At 40.0% G+C, this 16,839-nt stretch overlaps 1 protein-coding gene across 1 annotated transcript in view; it reads left to right on the plus strand.

The window, feature by feature from the left end:
• The window catches only part of AFF3 (AF4/FMR2 family member 3), a 397,189-nt gene extending 390,642 nt beyond the window's left edge, over nt 1–6,547 (plus strand). The window contains exons 21-23 of the mRNA XM_015592714.2: nt 234–283; nt 430–653; nt 2,897–6,547. Coding sequence (XP_015448200.1) covers nt 234–283; nt 430–653; nt 2,897–3,018 — 396 coding nt within the window. The 3' untranslated portion in view covers nt 3,019–6,547. The remainder of the gene's footprint in view (nt 1–233; nt 284–429; nt 654–2,896) is intronic.
• Nucleotides 6,548–16,839: the final 10,292 nt, after the last annotated feature.

Genomic DNA, 16,839 nt, shown 5'->3' on the forward strand with positions numbered 1-16,839 from the left:
CTCAGGATTCGTAATTTGATACATAGAATTTGGTGTGCAAACCAAAGGGCCCCACAGCTGCCCACACCCAGATTCCAGAGAGGGCCCCAGAATTGTGACTTCCCAGACCAGGTCTCCAGAATCTGCATTTTATCTGTAGTGTCTGCCATTACTTCTCTCATCCATCACCTGTTATTGTCGGCTCTTCAAACTTAAGCAGATGACTCATTGCCCATGTTTTTATTTTCTTGCAGAATTCATCTAAAGCAGCCCAAGCCCCATCTCCATGGGGGGCCAGTGGAAAGTAAGTTCATTTTTCCAAAGTAAAGGTGATAAATGAGACACTGCTTGAGCAGGGCACTGTGCTGCTTTGCATACAGTGCCCTGAGGGCCCCCCCCCACCACACGTGGTGGTGCCAACCTTTGTTTTCCTGTGCTCTCCCCTTCCAGGAGCACAGGGACCTCATCCCCCATGTCGCCCAGCCCCTCCCCAACCAGCTCCGTGGGATCTCAGGGGGGCCTCCCCCATGCCAATGCCTTGTCCCCTTCGACCATCATCAGCATCCCACAGCGCATCCACCAGATGGCCGCCAATCACGTCAGCATCACCAACAGCATTCTCCACAGCTACGACTACTGGGAGATGGCGGACAACCTGGCCAAGGAGAACAGAGGTGTGTGTGCCCCCGAGGAGTGTGCGCATGGTTCAGCCACAGCTCAGGGAGACAGCTTGACCCTTGGGCATCATCAAACAAGTTTCATCATTCACTGAAGAAGTCGTAGAAGCTGTCACCTACTGCATGAAACTTTTCCTGACCTCTTTCACTATGCCTTTATCTACCTTTATCTTCACTGTGGAAGATTAGAGGTAGAGGTAGAGATGATATAGATCCATGTGATGTAAATAGATGTAAATGCAGATACAGCTATGGATATATACACATATGTTTTTCCCTTTAGGCAGTAAGCATCTTGAAGATAACAGTTCTATTTTATTCTACTTTGCACAGTACCTAGAACACAGTTGGAGATCTGAAATATTGATTGATTAATTAACGAGTATAAATGTTACTAGCTATTTAAGTGATAGCTGCTTACAACTGAAAAGAGGATGTTTAACATATAGCAGTAAGCTATGTTACTTTTTAAATGCTTGTTTTTACTGATTCTAAAAGGAATTTATAAAGTACAGAAAACTATAGAGAAAACATTTTTATATCAACAGTAATCTTATCACCAAGATATAATTACTGTTCATATTCTACTGAAGTTTCTTTCAGTCTCCTCTAAAATGCATGATGTTTACCAAAATAAGATCATAGTATATATACAGTGTTATATCTGGTCTTTTTCATTTAACGTTCTATCAGGTTTTTCCCATGTCACTAACTAGTTCAAAAATACCCTGTATGATGGTTCTGTAATGTTGTCATAATAGTGGTTGTGCATTCATAAAGTTTCTCGAACCTTTCCCCTGTTGTTGGACATTTAAGTTACTTCCAATTTTTTCTACTTTAACGAATAACGTTAATTTATATAAATCATCATCATCTTTTTTACTATTTTCATAGGAGGGAGTTGTAGTAGAATTTTGGGGCCAACAGGTATAGATTCTTTTGATATGTATTGTTACATATCTTGATATATATTAACTTTTCTCCAATAAGATTGTACCAGTTTATTACTCTCCCTCCAGTAACGGGTGAGAGTACAAATCTGAGGTCACTTTTAAGCCATTAAATGCAAATTTTGTTCCCATGATAACGTAAGCCTCTAAAGACAAGACCAGGAAGTCCACGATAAGATGAGGAATTTATGGCACAGATATGCAAATGTCCTGAGTACATGAAATTGATAATAAAGCCAGAAAGTATGTGACATGCAGCCCAGAGGTGGTAACCCTGAAAATCCAATGGAAAGGCGGCATGGAACAGATTTTGAAAAGCAAATAGTAGTTGAATAGCTGAGACAGAGTGGGGCGGCTATCACGCGTGGACAAAACAGCAGGGACAAATGTATAAAATTTTACGTGGTCAGTTTGGGAGACTCTGAGCAGTACAGGCTCCAGCTGGCACTGCCAGCTCCCCACTAGGTATCCCCTACCAGAGGGCTCAGTGCCACACACCCAGTGTGAAGTCAGCATTGTTTCCCCAGCCGGTTCCTCCTTCCTTTTCTACTCTCAGATTCCTGAGGTGGCTGGGCCACTTTCCTAGCCACCTGGAACTGGAGTCTTCTCTAACCCCTCTCTGCCTTCCCAGCAGGACCTTATCCGGCACATATATAAGCTCCTTTGAAAAGCTCCCTTCGCTTCCTTTGAATAAGTGTTGCCCAGTGATCCAGTTATGGTGGCTTAGCAGCCACATGAATTGATTGGCCACTGAGCTATGGCCTCTGCCCTCCTATGCCTGGATGTTTCTCATCCTGTGCCTGGCAGGCCGCCTTGGCACCTCACAAATGATGAATGGAGGCAAACCAGAGGATGTCCAAGGACAAGGCGACTTTGGCAGAGATGTTTCCAAACCATCTCTGATCAGCCCCCAGGAGCCTGGACTCACACCAGGGACACAACACATGCCATAGCCGAGTCCCAGATAGGGGGCGACAGAGCCATCACCCACCTTCAGCGTGGGAAGCATTGCTGCATGAGGAGAATGCAGTCTGGGGAAGTCAGTTTTCTTTGCTGTTTGGTTTAAATTCATTTGAATTAAAACTGGCCAACCAGAATGACTATTTAGATATAGGTGAGTTCTCCACCTTTGGGTGTCATTCCATTCAGGTGACTGCCAAGGTCATGTGAGAGAACCGAGAATGCTTGATTTGCATAGACCACTAACGGGTTTTTGTCTTAAGTCACACAGGTCTCTCAGGTAGCATTCTTAGTATGTGCGGCACTCTAATGACTCTCTCTGTCCCCTAGAATTCTTCAATGACCTGGATCTTCTCATGGGGCCTGTAACCCTCCACAGCAGCATGGAGCACCTGGTCCAGTACTCCCAGCAAGGCCTGCACTGGCTGAGGAACAGCACCCACCTATCATAGGGACCTCACCCTTGAGCTGGACTGTGCTCCTGTCTCCACAGTCCAATCCATGTTTCGGGACACTGTGCTACTGAAATCTCCAGCCACAGCGTTCATCAAACTGCGGCGAACATTTTCTCAGCATCGAACAATGGTCTTTTCCCAGGGCACGTGTGTTTGTATGTGTGGGTGTAGAAGAAGCTGTCTGTGTATGTGTGTAAGACACACAGCTTCTTAGAACACATTTTCTTTGTCTAGTTTCCATAATCCCTGACTAGACAAGGTGATCAGTATTTTCTAATTAAAGAAAATATGCTTACACACATACACACACAAAATCACACACACACACACATACATACACACTTTCTATTTCAAAGCTAAACCATGACTTAGAACGTTCAACTAAAATCTCATGGGTTAGTTAACCAGGTGCAATGCAGCACACCAAAAGCTTGACTGCCAGTTAGGATGAGCCTAGTTCTTATATTATTAATTACGTTCAGTATTAATATACTATTTCCCAATTATTTTTTGATCATGTGTATTAATGGGTAATTGAATAATGAAAATAAGTCAGTTATTTTTGTGCTGGACACTTACTAGGTTGCATGTTACCAAATACCCTGCCTTTCATCAAATACCCGACCTTCCATCCAACTTTATTATCAGCTAAACACTTTGTAAGCAAATGGATCAACTCCCACTGGCCTGCCCTGCCCTGCCCCAAAATAGTATGATAAGGGCACTGAGATTTGGTAAGAATTCAGTGTCTTTGAAAGCGAACTAACATTAAAGCAATGACACTGCGTTCTGGAGTTGGGTTAGGATCTGAAAACTTCTGCACAATTAATGACAAGCCTGCCCAGCACATGTGTTTCTTTTTCCTGCCACTGTGACATGGTGGCTGTAGAGCCACATGGCATTTGTCGACCAATATTTTTCAAGTCTTTTCTTTCCACAATAGCTTTTGTTCAAATTTTCTTGGCCAAATTAGGACATTACCTAGAACGCCTCTTCACTAGGAGTCTGTATTTGTTGCTTATCAGGCTGAGAACTATTTGCTATCACGATACTGCCTAATTCTCTCACTCTTCATGCATATTTGCCACTTTAACTCATTTTGAACTGGGGGCTACGTTTATGGCTTTGATTAGCAAATTGCTTACTGAGCAGGGCAAGTGATTCCTGCGGTGGTTGCAGTGCTGTTTGGGTGGCAGTGACAAACCATCACGCCGACATCCTGTGCATCTATTTTTATGTCTTGCCTTCGATTCTTTTTTTTTAATTAAGTTTACATTTTAGTTTTTTGATATCTTGCTTACAGTTTTTGTCTGAAAGTTGTTTCTTTTATAGTCTTTTGCCATGCCCTAGATTTAGTTTTGTTAAATATATTTGGATTTTTTTTAAAAAAAAATTGGTTAAAAAGAAAATCTGAAAAAAGAAAAGATACACCTTGCCACACTTTAAAAACAAAAATAATGTCCTCGAGGCCTCTCACTTGACAAAATTCTACCAGGACACTCTGAGAAAGACAGATGATCTGATCTGTGGAGCAATCTGTTTTTAAGGTGATGGTGGTATAAAACATTGATAATAGATACTGATGTATGCTCTCACTGACAGTCTGATTGGCTTGGTAACATCTTTGTTAACCTGATCTATAGGTGAGAAATAAGATTGCTGTAGTTTCCTAGCTCTAAGCGCTGATTCAAAACTATACAAATGATTGAACAGCTTTGGTGGCCTGAAATTAATTTAAAATGAGCAAGTGAAGGGTTTTTCTTTTTTGAAATTTGCATATGGCTTTGGCCTTCAAGCATCTTGAACTTTTAACAGAATTTCCAATGTGCATTTATCCAACTGAGGTGCTTCTCACATCCCTTTCACCAGTTGCTGTCAGCAGAGTTCATGATCCCATTATTTGATGTTGCAGATTTGAGTCTAACTTAAATCGTGAACAGTTTTCTTGGAGGACCAAGACTTAGTTCTGCTTACTCTTGCTGATGAGACATTCAAACTCTCACATAAAGGGATGACCCTCAGGATCCGTCATACGTCCCCAGGGTGTTTTGCTGTCCTTTAAAGCTGCAGGCCTTGTGTGGTATCCACGTGATGTGCCATCTTGAGAAACCCCATCTAAATGCACAGTAGCCTCTGGCTGACTGTACCAGTGACATTTTCTCAGCGCTTTGGTGACCCATGTCTCCCAACAAAATGACACTGGTCATTTTGGGGATGGTCAGAGCATGCATTTCCTCTCACCATCTTTCATCTCATCAGTAGAGCGCATTGGGGCAGAAGTTTTTGTTTACTTGGATGCAGATGATATAGGTAAGGAACTGTCTTCCATTGTTGCTTGTGAAAGTAATTCATAACTGTCCCTTTTATTTAATTTTGTTCAAAGTAGACATGTCTCTCGTGTTTTCTGGTTATAAATGCAATACATGCTCATTGTAAAAATTCAGACAATACAGAAATGTAGAAAGTAGAAAGTAGTAAGTCCCACACCCTAGAGACAACCACTGCTCAGATTGGTGTATATCCTTCTAGAAGTTCTTCCATTTCAATATATGTCTGTTATCATTTCTTTCTATTTGAAAACATATTATTTCCTCAGAAGTTCAACACAAGTTCACCTGACCTTATCCTTCCATGACCTGAACAGATGCCATCTTTATCACAACATTAGAGATACCTTTCAAAGAAAGTAACCCAAATACATTCCTGATTTAAAAAAAAATGGAATTTGTTACTACTCTACACAGATCAGACTTATGTGCAGAATTGTGCCTGGAAAAGAGAGGTTTGGCCAAACAGATATGTCTGGATATTTCCACATTGCAAATGGAAACTCGGACCCACTATCTAAAGAGGAATGTACTAGAAAAACAGTCTGAAGAGTTGACAAATTGTGTACTAGATTGAACACATGGAACGCAATGCGGCGAGACTTCCTGAACTAAAACTCATCCTGGTGTGTACAGCAATGGTGTGTATATTATATAACAGTGAAGTGTGCGTTCCTGACATCCCATACATCATGTACACAGTTTGAAGAAATGCATACATTTAAAAATATATATGTACAATACGGCTACCATAAAACTGTAGTATGCCTGAAGGCTATTACTCGTGCCTAATAGTGAGTGTAAGTCACTGCGTGTTCGCTTCACCTTGGAAGTGCAGTAATTGTTATAAAATTGATCAGTGCAGCCAACATTATTTATCACATCTTTGAAACTGTGCAGTAGTATATACATATATATTTTTAAATAACATTTTTCACAGTTTTCCAGAGTTACTGTTGAAATCTGTATCACCAAAAAAAAAAAAGCAAGATTTTTTTTAATAATGTAAACACTCTTCAGACCCAGTAATCTGTGTGATTTCCTGTTTGTGGATACCCGAGAGACTTTAGCAGTCACCAGCCTTAATGCATGTACAGGATATTATTGTGACTTAATTTATCTGCAGTTCTTAATCCATGTGAAATTGGAATTTATAAGCTGACTTGGATTAAATATGTCTACCTTCCTAAGGTTGCAAACGTTACATTAAATGATTTATGTTGTAAATGAGAGAAACCGAGTTGTACGTAAAAAACATCCACCAATTTTTACAAAGAAATATTTTTACAAAGAAACTTCAGAATCAAAAGACATTCAAGTAAGTATTCTGGCCCCCAGTTCATATCTCTTTGGAAGGGACCTTGTTGTTTCATGATTTTTTTTAACATAGCTCCAAGGATTATCATTACCAAGTCTGATATTTTTCATGGGAAGAAAAAAAGTATGTTTTTCTTCATTATAACTATACTACTTGTCTTTCCCATTTCCCAGCCCACATACACACATATGCATGTGTGTGTGTGCGAGACTACACCCAGCAGCCCAGCAAACAGTGACTAGGAGGTGTGAGGAGTTCACGCCAATGACTGCACAGATGCCTGTCCAACCAGTGGCCCTGGGACACTGTTCTACTCGACATTCCTTAATGACACAAGTTAGTTCCCTGACTTGTGTGTGCCAGGTTTTCCCAACCCAAACAAACATGGTGGAATGTTTGCAATATTTGGTATATGAAAATAAGAGAATTTTCAACTAACAGGCGGAAATACTAGACCAGAGGGTTTTCTTGTTAACTTCATTTTTAATCTTATCTTCCTCCTTTTTCATTCCTCTCCTCCCCAACTAAACTAAAGCAGGAGGCAGAAGCAGCAATAGAAACAAACCAATTACTTCACTTTACCCAGCCCATATCCTTAGATTCAAAAATGCCTTGCATTAAGCAGAATCCTACTTCCATGTCATCATGGAGGCCGCCTCTCCCCAAAGATGGCTGGGACCAGGTCTTGGCTAAACTTACTCCAGCAACCACCCTTTTGATGCTCATTCCCAGATGGTCTGGGCTAAGAAATGTCCAGCAGTCTTTCAACTATCTTTCTCTTATGCAGTTTTGCCTACTACTCAGCTGAAGTCTGTTCTTATCAGAATCCTCTTTTTTAAGAAGTAACACATTTCTGATGAAACCTGGATCAACTGGAGACTTTTTTTTAATGAAGGAAAAAAGCAACAACCACATGAACTGCGTTTCCAGCAATTTGGAGCCAGCATTTATTTCTTCATTTTCACATTCCCAGCAGAGCATAACATTTCCATATCACAGCTTCCTGACAAATAGCGCAAGAGACGTTAAGTCTTGAGATTTGTATTCTCTTTGCCCAAACTAAAGGATTCTATATTTGTCATCAGAGGTCACTTCGTTTGCTTGGCATAAGAAAATTATAAAACTCTTGTTCTCAAACTAATTACATCTGACCATGGGTTTGGTTTTTATTATTTAATTGGCATTCTAGGGCAGCAGGGGCTAAATTTTTGGGTTGGCTGCAGGGGGATTTAGATTCACAGCTCTTACACTAATGGGAATCAGGGGGAAAAAATCCCCATGCATTTCTTTGAAAATTCACTTCTTACAGCCAATTTTAAACACGCTGATCTGAGGGATAAATTCACGGTACTTACTGCAAGTCAACACAAGGATCAGCATTTATCTTTAGGTATCAAGAAGTGATGATGAGGCCTGAAAAGCTGAACCAAGGACTTGTTTGCTCATCAGAGAATATTGCTACCCAAATAAGTTGTAAAATAAAGAGAAAGCAATGTTTAGGATTTTCAAACAATGCTGTTTGGTTAGAAAAATAATTACAAAATTCTAGTTTCCATATTGTGCTGCAACCCTTTTTTTAGTTCTCTTAAAACAAAACTGGTTTTTTCCCAGTATTTACCATCTCTTTATTTTGAGATGCCCAGATGAACAAAGAGAGGACACTTAACACAGCATTCTGCTTACAGTACCCAAAGGTCAGCATTCTTTCCCAGTAGCCATTGCGTCCAAGCCTCCGATGTGTGCCATCTTCCATGAGACTTTTTAAAGAATATTCTTTGAGTCATCTCTGTTACCCTCATCCTACAGCGTTAGCAATCACAAAGCCTAAAGTATGAGGCACTGATCCTTAGGAATAGACACTTTTGCAGCCTCACCTTCTAAGTTCTCTAAATCAGATTTAGTATGTTGACCTTTTGGAAGAACAGCCATTAGAGGCAGTGGGGGCTTCAAGGAAACAAAGATTCAATATTAGAGCTCGTTGGAGATGAGAATTAAGGGAAATGATTGGGGCACCCAAACACGCTCCATTGCCTGCTGCACCTGACCCTTGAATAAAATTCTCTATGCCTCAGTTTCCTCCATGTGAAGTAACTCAAACATCTGACTACCTCGCTGAGAGAGCACAAGGATCAGCAGATTGGGGCAAGCATCTTGAGACCCTGTTTGTCACAGTTAAGCATCACTGTCAGAAGAGAGGCAACGGAAAGACACTGCATCTGCAGGTACCAATATGCAGAGGTGTGTGGCATAGGAGATGGCACTCTAGCCCAGCCCTGACGTTCTAGAGGACTAAGAGGATGACAGCAAGGTAGACACAGGCCCCTCTGTGGGACAAGAGGGCGACAGGGAGCTCCTCAGCCTTTGTTGTTACCACTTCGAGCCTGTCCTGCCTGTAGGCAGAGCTCTAATAGGCCAACGAGGGGCCGGGGGGTAGCGAGTAGCAGGCTTCCAAGTACTCCTATGTTTCTGGTACAATCCCACCGCCCTTTTTCTCATCCAGTCCTGGCCTTCAGGAATCAGGGGCGTCCAGGTGGAAAGGGAAAGAAGGACTATAGCGTCAAAGCCTCCAATGTGTGCCGGCTACTATGAGAAAATAACTTGCCTGTTGGATGCTATGTTTCTGGCACTCTGGTATGGCAGCCCCATTTCCTGCGCCCACGTAGTCTCGTCACATGGGTCTTGTGCCTCTGATGGTAACTTTTTGGTTTGGGGCCCAGGGGTGGAGGACAGCTGCCCCGGGAGGTTTGTCCCTGAGGAAGGTGATCTGTCATAAGGGACCTGGGTACATCATGAACCCCAGGAAAGAGGAAACCTCTCTTTAGGAAATGGATGTTTTTCTCTCGTGGGTTAGGTGGTTGCCTCTACATAATCTCTTCATGGTAGGCTAAACCTTAACCAGTGTACGAGGTGAGAGAAATCAGTCAGCCCCAACTAGAGACCGAACATTGAGCCCCAGACATCTGACCTGAGATCTGAATGTTTCATACAAGGTCCTAAATGGTGAATTGAAGTTTTTAGCTTTTATCTAAAATCTTATTATTTAAACACAGGGTTTCCTTGTGCCCCTAAATCAGTGCTTTGAGCTTAACCAAAATAATCATGAAATACTCATTCAGAAGGAACTCTGCATTTCATACTCCCTGGAAATGCTTTTTCTAGTCTTTCTTCAGAACAAGAGAGCAGAGCCTGAAAGATCGAGCCTGATTCAAGGCCAAACCAATTCCAGCACCCTTTCTACAGGAGCAAGACACCTTATCTGGTGTGAATCCCAAATATTTAGGTAAAGCTTTCCAGAGTGACAGCACGAGGTTGAATAGCATGAGGAGGCGTAGATGTACTCCAGTCTGTCGGATCAAGTTTAAAGTCCCTCCAACTTAGAGCAGGAATTTAAAATTCCACCACTTTCTTATGTCGTCTAGGATGTTTACTCATGGAGCTGGCAACTCTAATTCAATATTCTGACATCAAAGGCCTTGTGTGACACATCAAACACCATTTCAAATTCTGCGTCTCGGTCTTAGGGAAACCATCAGCAACTTGGGTCCATGCTTATCTCTAGTGATCCAGTTTCAGCAGCCACAAAAACAAATCACAGGGCCTTCATCTTCTCTTATAGGAATTGGTCTTAGAATTGTTTCCAGAATCGAAGAAGATTTTAAATAGGCCAATTCTGTACAGTAATTTATGCTGTAAAATGGTATATATTGTAGCATTTATTAAAGTGCTGTATAAGCTTCAATGCCATTTTCATTTTTGTCTAACTATTCAATATTAAAATAGCTGAATATTCATTTGGGGCTGCTTGTTGGAGCATTTGGATTTGGTTATAGAGAAAGTCCAGAAGACGTGGATAGTCACTGTTTCGATCTTCTGCTAAGCATCCACATTACAGACTACTGCTGCTGATGAAACCACGTGGTCTTATCTGTGCTTTTCAGTATGTGAGAAAAATCTTAACACAAGCTGTTAATGAAGACCAGTGGCTTCCTTCAGCTTTTCTTCTCAAAATTCACAAACACTTTTTCCAAGGAAATTCCAGTAGATTCCCACTAAGCACCCCAATCTCTTACTCCTGTGGGGTAGAGGATGTCTTCTCCCAGGCTGCTTCTGAGTCCTCTGCAAGCCTGAGACCCACAGCTTCACTTTGGCGGTGGCTCATGTCTGCATAAGGAAGTATAAATGTTAAATCCCCTTTTTCTGTCTCCCTCTCCTATAAGAATAAAATTGCTCCCACACGGCCATATTTATCATATTGCAAACAAAACTCCACAGTCAAATCGTGACTAAACCAATAGTGAATTATATTGGCAAGGCGTCAGGAAAAAGTAGAGTACATCTGATACTAAGGATTGGTCTAGGGGGATCTTAGGTTTTGAGTTTAAATTTACATTAAAGAGATGATAGAATCATTGACCATTTATTTTACCTTTTGGAGATTTTGCTGTGTCTATAAGTCACATGAAACTCTTGCAGCACAAGTTCTAGCCTGTACTGTACTGTAACAGAATGACCCTTAAGGATTTGTAAGAATAAGGACTTTTCTGTTTAAAGGTGAATATTCATACATCAGGGAAATTACTTTTTAATGTCTTAATAGACCTTGAAATCAACATCACTCGGTCTCAAAAACGTCCTAATGTCTCTTCTTAGAACTTCTGAGTAAAATGTTCTTCCTTGATGTTACATTATTTTGTTTTAAAAATAATCAACTAGTCACAATCTACCTTTTCATCTACAGTAGTATGAACCCACCCAAATTACTAAAAGAAAGCATTTTAAAGAAAGGAGGACCAAACTAAGAACATTCTTGGCAGGAAATGTTAGGTGTCACTTTAGAGTGAAAAAGAAATCAAACAACCTGTGACAGAGCCTGGAATATTCCTGCCAAGAGAGTTTTTAGTTTTGTGCTTTTTGGTTTTTTACATGTCAAAGCTTTGTTTACTATGAAGCAATGCACAAACGGGAGTTGTCATATAGCAACATGGGTAGAACATAAACAGCAGACAAACATTGAAAATATTTGATGGTAAGACTGACTTAAGCCATTTTTAGTTCACTACATTTTTCCCCTTTTTTAAAATTTATTTTCAAACAATCCAAGAATACATTCTTATTGTTTAAAATAGTATGTAATGTAGATAGACAAAAGTTCCCATCGATTCCCATCCAGTCCCACCCAAAGCGTATCCGTTGAGTGTATCTGTTCATATTCATTTTATCTGTGTGTATTTACACAAATACGACCATGTTGTGCATGTTGTTCTATGTTCTGAAACTTGCTGTTACCATTTAATAGTGTCTTGGGCATCCTTCAATATCAATACATAAAGGTCTACCCCATTGTTTGGACCCTCTGCACAATATCTCCACAGCACATTCTACCATAGTTCATTTAACATCCCCTATTGATGGATATTTAGGTTGACTCATTATATTTTTTAACTGAGATATAATTCACATTTCATAAAATTCACGCTTTTAAAGTGTAGTTCATTGGGTATTTTCAGAAGGTTGTGTAACCATCACCATTATCTAATTACAGAACATTTTTATCAGCCCCAAAAGATATTCCATACTTATTTGCAAGCACTCCACATTCCCCCTTACTCCAGCCCCTGACAACCACTGATCTGCTTTCTGTCTCTATTTCTGTTCTGGACATTTCGTATAATCAGAATCATATGACAGGTGGCCTTGTGTGTTTGGCTTCTTTTACTTAGCCTAATCTCTTCAAGGTTCATCCATATTGTAGCATGTATCAGCAATTCATTTTTATGCCTGAATAATATTCCATTATGTGACCATACTACCTTTTATTTATTTATTAATCGATTGATGGATATTGGGTTGTTTCCATTTGACAGCTATTATGAATAATGCTGCTCTGAGAATTCATAGTACAAGTTTTTGTGTGAAAATATGTTTCCAGTTCTATTAGGTGTATATATACCTAGGTGTGGGATTGCTGGGTAACAGAATAACTCCATATTTAACTTTTGGAAGAATTGCTGAACTGTCCACAGGAGTGGCACCATTATACATCCCCACTAGCAGTATATGAGTGTTCCAATCTTCCACATCCTCACCAACACTTGTTATTGTCCACCTTTTTTTTTTATTATTACAGCCATTCTACTGAGTGTGAGCGGTATCGCATTGTGGGTTTGATTTGCATTTCCCTAATGACTAATGATGTCGAGCATTCTCTTAGATGTTTATTGGCCATTTTTACTTGGAAAAATGTCTATTTGGATCTTTTCTTCATTTTTAAATTAGGTTGTCTTTTGCCTGTTGAATTGTAAAGGTCCTTTGTGTGTCCTGGATATTAGCCTCTTATCAGATATGTGATTTGCAAATATTTTCTCCCATTCTGTGGTCATTCTTTCACTTTCTTGATAGTTTCTTTTATTGTTCAAAAGTCTTTAATTTTGATGAGGTTCAATTTATCTATTGGGATTTTTGTCTCCTGTACTTCCGTGTCATATATAAAAATGCTTTGCCTAACCCAAGGTCATGAGAATTTACTCCTATACTTTCTTCAAATAGTTTTAAAGTTTCAGCTCTAAAATATAGATGTATAATCCATTTTAAGATGATTTGTGTGCATAGTGTGAGAAACGGGTCCCAACTGCACCCTTTTTCATGTGGCCATCCAGTTGTCAGCACCATTTGTTAAAAAGACTATTTTTACCCTCACTGGATTGTCTTGTCACCTTGTCCAAAACCAGTTGACCATACCCACGAAGCTTTATTCCTGGACTCTCGATTCCATTCCAATGATCTCTAGGTCTGACATATGGCAAAACCACACTGTCTTGATTACTGTATCCTTGTAGTCATTTTTAAAATTGAAAAGTATGAGTCTTCCAATGTTCTTCTTCCGTAAGATTCTTTGGCTTAAAGGGGGCTTTTAAATTAACCATCAATTATGTATTAAAATTTCCATAAAGGCACATGTTTCAAGCAGGTGACACTAAATCCAGTTTAAAAGCAAACAACATATGCCTTAATAGCATAGCTGCAAGAACTATACGGTAAGTGCTGAATGGGTTTTATGTCTTTCTGGCCACTTTTCTAGATCTTTCTGGAGTCTAACAGATTCTTCTGTGATCATCGAGGATATGGATTTTGTTTCCTTGCTAGTATATGGAAAAATAGAAGAGACAATCCATCAAGAACTACTTTAACTACTTCCTGCTTCTGGCATCCCCACCCACCATTGTCCAAGCTCTCAAGAGGGTCAGTTTTCCAAGATGCAAAAATGAAATCTAGGATTGATCTCATAACTTTGCCAGGCCTCCTCAGGCAATAACAAATCTCTGGGTTACCCCACCTCAGTCTCCCATATAGAGATCATTTGGGAATCTTTCGTTCCAGATTGGACTCTCTAAAAATAATCAACATTTCAACAAATGGTGCCAGGACTAGTAGATAGCCACATGCAAAAGAATGAATTTTGACCCTGATCTCACAACATATATGGAAATTAACTCAAAATGGATCAGAGATCTAAATGTCAATCAAAGTATAAATCTTTTATAGATCAAACTATAAAATTCTTAGAAGAAAACGTAGTTGTAAGTCTTTATGACCTTAGACTTGGCACTGGATTCTTAAATATGATGCCTAAATCACAAGCAACCAAAGAAAAAAAATTTTAAACAATTTCAAAGGATACAATGTAGAAAGCAAAAAGACTACCCAGAGAAATTATTTGCAAGTCGTATATCTAATATCTAATATTATAAACAACTCATAACCAACAACAAAAAGGCAAATGATCCAATTTAAAAACGGGCAAATAATTTGAATAAGATTTCTCCAAAGAAGGTAGAAAAATTGTCAATAAGCACATGAAATGACCAACATTTATTAGTCGTTCGGGAAATGCATATCAAAACCTCGGTGAGCTCCCACTTTGTTTTCAGTAGAATGCCTATCATCAAAAAGATAGACAGTAACAAGTGTTGATGAGGATGTGGAGAAATCAGAACCCTCATACATTGCCTTTGGAAATATAAAATGGTAGCCACTACGGAGAACAGTTTGGCCGTCTCTCAAAAGTTAAACATAGGGCTACCATATGACCCAACAATTCCACTCCTAGGTATAAACCCAAGAGAACTGAAAACATATATATTCACACAAAAATTTGTACATAGCAGCATTATTTATAAGAGCCAAAAAGTGGAGACAACTCAAAGTCCCTAAACTGATATAGATAAAATAGATATAAAATGGAATAAAAATGGCATACTGAGAGATGCTGTGACATAAATGGATCTTGAAAGCCTGCTAAGTGAAAGAAGCCTAATACAAAAGGCTACCTGTTGCATGCTTCCATTTATATGAAGTGTCTGGAGTAGGCAAATCCATAGAGAAAGTGGCCTGGTAGCTGCAGTGGCAGGAGGGAGGGGAGAGAGGTGTGACTTCTGAGGGACACAGGATTTTTTTGGGGGGGGGCGGGATGAAAATATTCTGCAACTTGATGTGGTGGCTGCATGCCATTGTGAAGGGACAAACATCCACGAAATCGTAAACTTTAAAAATAAATTTTGTGGTATATGAATTATACCTCAATTTCAAAAGTAGTCAATACTTATTAAGACATAACAATAAGGCTTCCCGGTTGTTTTGCTGCTTCTTGTATCAGACTCCTTAAGTCTTTTTTCAGATCGGATCTGAGGTGTAAAATTTTGTAGTCCTTGCATGTCTGAAAATACCTCCCTTTGGGCCCTCGTGCTGGTGTCATCATTTCACTTGTTGTGGGATGCCAGTTAGAAAGGATTTTTCTCAGAAGTCAGAACATATCGCATCAGTTTCTTCTTGTTCCCGGTGTTATCTTGGTGGCAATATAGTCCCTCTGTTTTCTGTCCCCCTACTCCTAGAGTGTTTAGGGTTTTCTCCTTATCGATGTTGGGCATTTCACCATGACATCACTTGATAAGAGTCTTTTGTCTTGTCCCATTTGTTCTTGATTCTGCTCAGCTGTTCATAGCACTTTCACACTGGGGCCTGCACCTGTCCTCACCCTGGGACACTGTCCTCCCTGCCTGCCTGGGTATACTCTCTCTTTTATGGTCTCTGTTCTTCTGAAGGTCCATTAGATGAATGTTGGGGAATTTGGTTTTATTTTTTATTCTCTTGACCATTTTTTATACTTTCTGTCTCCTTGTCCATTTTTGCTATTTGAAGAAAATTCCTTGGCTCAGCCTTTCTACTTAGACTCTTATCAGCTTCAGTGCTTCTGCCCATTTACTCAGAATGTTATTCAATCATCACATTTTTCATTTCCCAGATCTCTAAAACATTCCTTTTTATGGATGCAATATCATTTTATTTCTCTCTGAGAATTCTAATTATATATGTGCCAAATTCTTATTCTGTTTGCTCTATTAACTCTACTTCTGTGGATGTAAACTCTTCCATTTCTTGGGATTGGTATCTCTCTTTTATGACTTTTTTTTTTTTTTCAAATGTCTCGGGGTTGTTGGCTGTGGCTCAGCACCACATTTGAGTTCCGGTCTTTCTGCCCTTTCTATTTACTGCATCTTGTCTTCCGGACACAGCAAGCACTCTATCCTTCCTGGGTGTTGCCAGGGCCCCACCTGTCCTCTCCATCACAACCGCCTAAATCTCTTCTCCATGTAGGGAACTGACACTCCTATTGCCTGCTTCTTGGCCTAAGGGTGGAGAAGTGGTTGCTCCCATCCTATGTCCCAAGTAATTCCTCTCCCTCCCCCGACTAAAGACCCTCCCAATATTCTTGACCTCCAGGCTCGCTGCATCCTGGAGCAGCCTAAGTCTTTTTAGTTCTGCATAACCTCAGTGCTGTGTCTCCTTCTTCATGGTGACATAGGCTTCTTCCATCCTTCAGAAATGCCTCGAAGTTCCCAGACCTTTTAAGGCACCCCTTCTCACCTTCTAGTGCAGTCTTTAAGGCACCCCTTCTCACCTTCTAGTGCAGTCGTGGATTTATTATTGTCATTATTATTATTACTATTATTATTATCACACCACCACCACCACCACCACTACTACTACTACTACTACTACTACTACTACTACTATTGTTATACTTCTTTGGCTGTCTTGATCCTTGCTCTCCTTTAATAAAATCAAGCCCTAGTGTTTGCCTGTGGTGGGAGAATTTCCATATAGGGATCAAACTTG

The sequence above is a fragment of the Pteropus alecto genome, unplaced genomic scaffold (assembly GCF_000325575.1).
Source record: "Pteropus alecto unplaced genomic scaffold, ASM32557v1 scaffold186, whole genome shotgun sequence".
Classification (NCBI taxonomy): domain Eukaryota; kingdom Metazoa; phylum Chordata; class Mammalia; order Chiroptera; family Pteropodidae; genus Pteropus; species Pteropus alecto.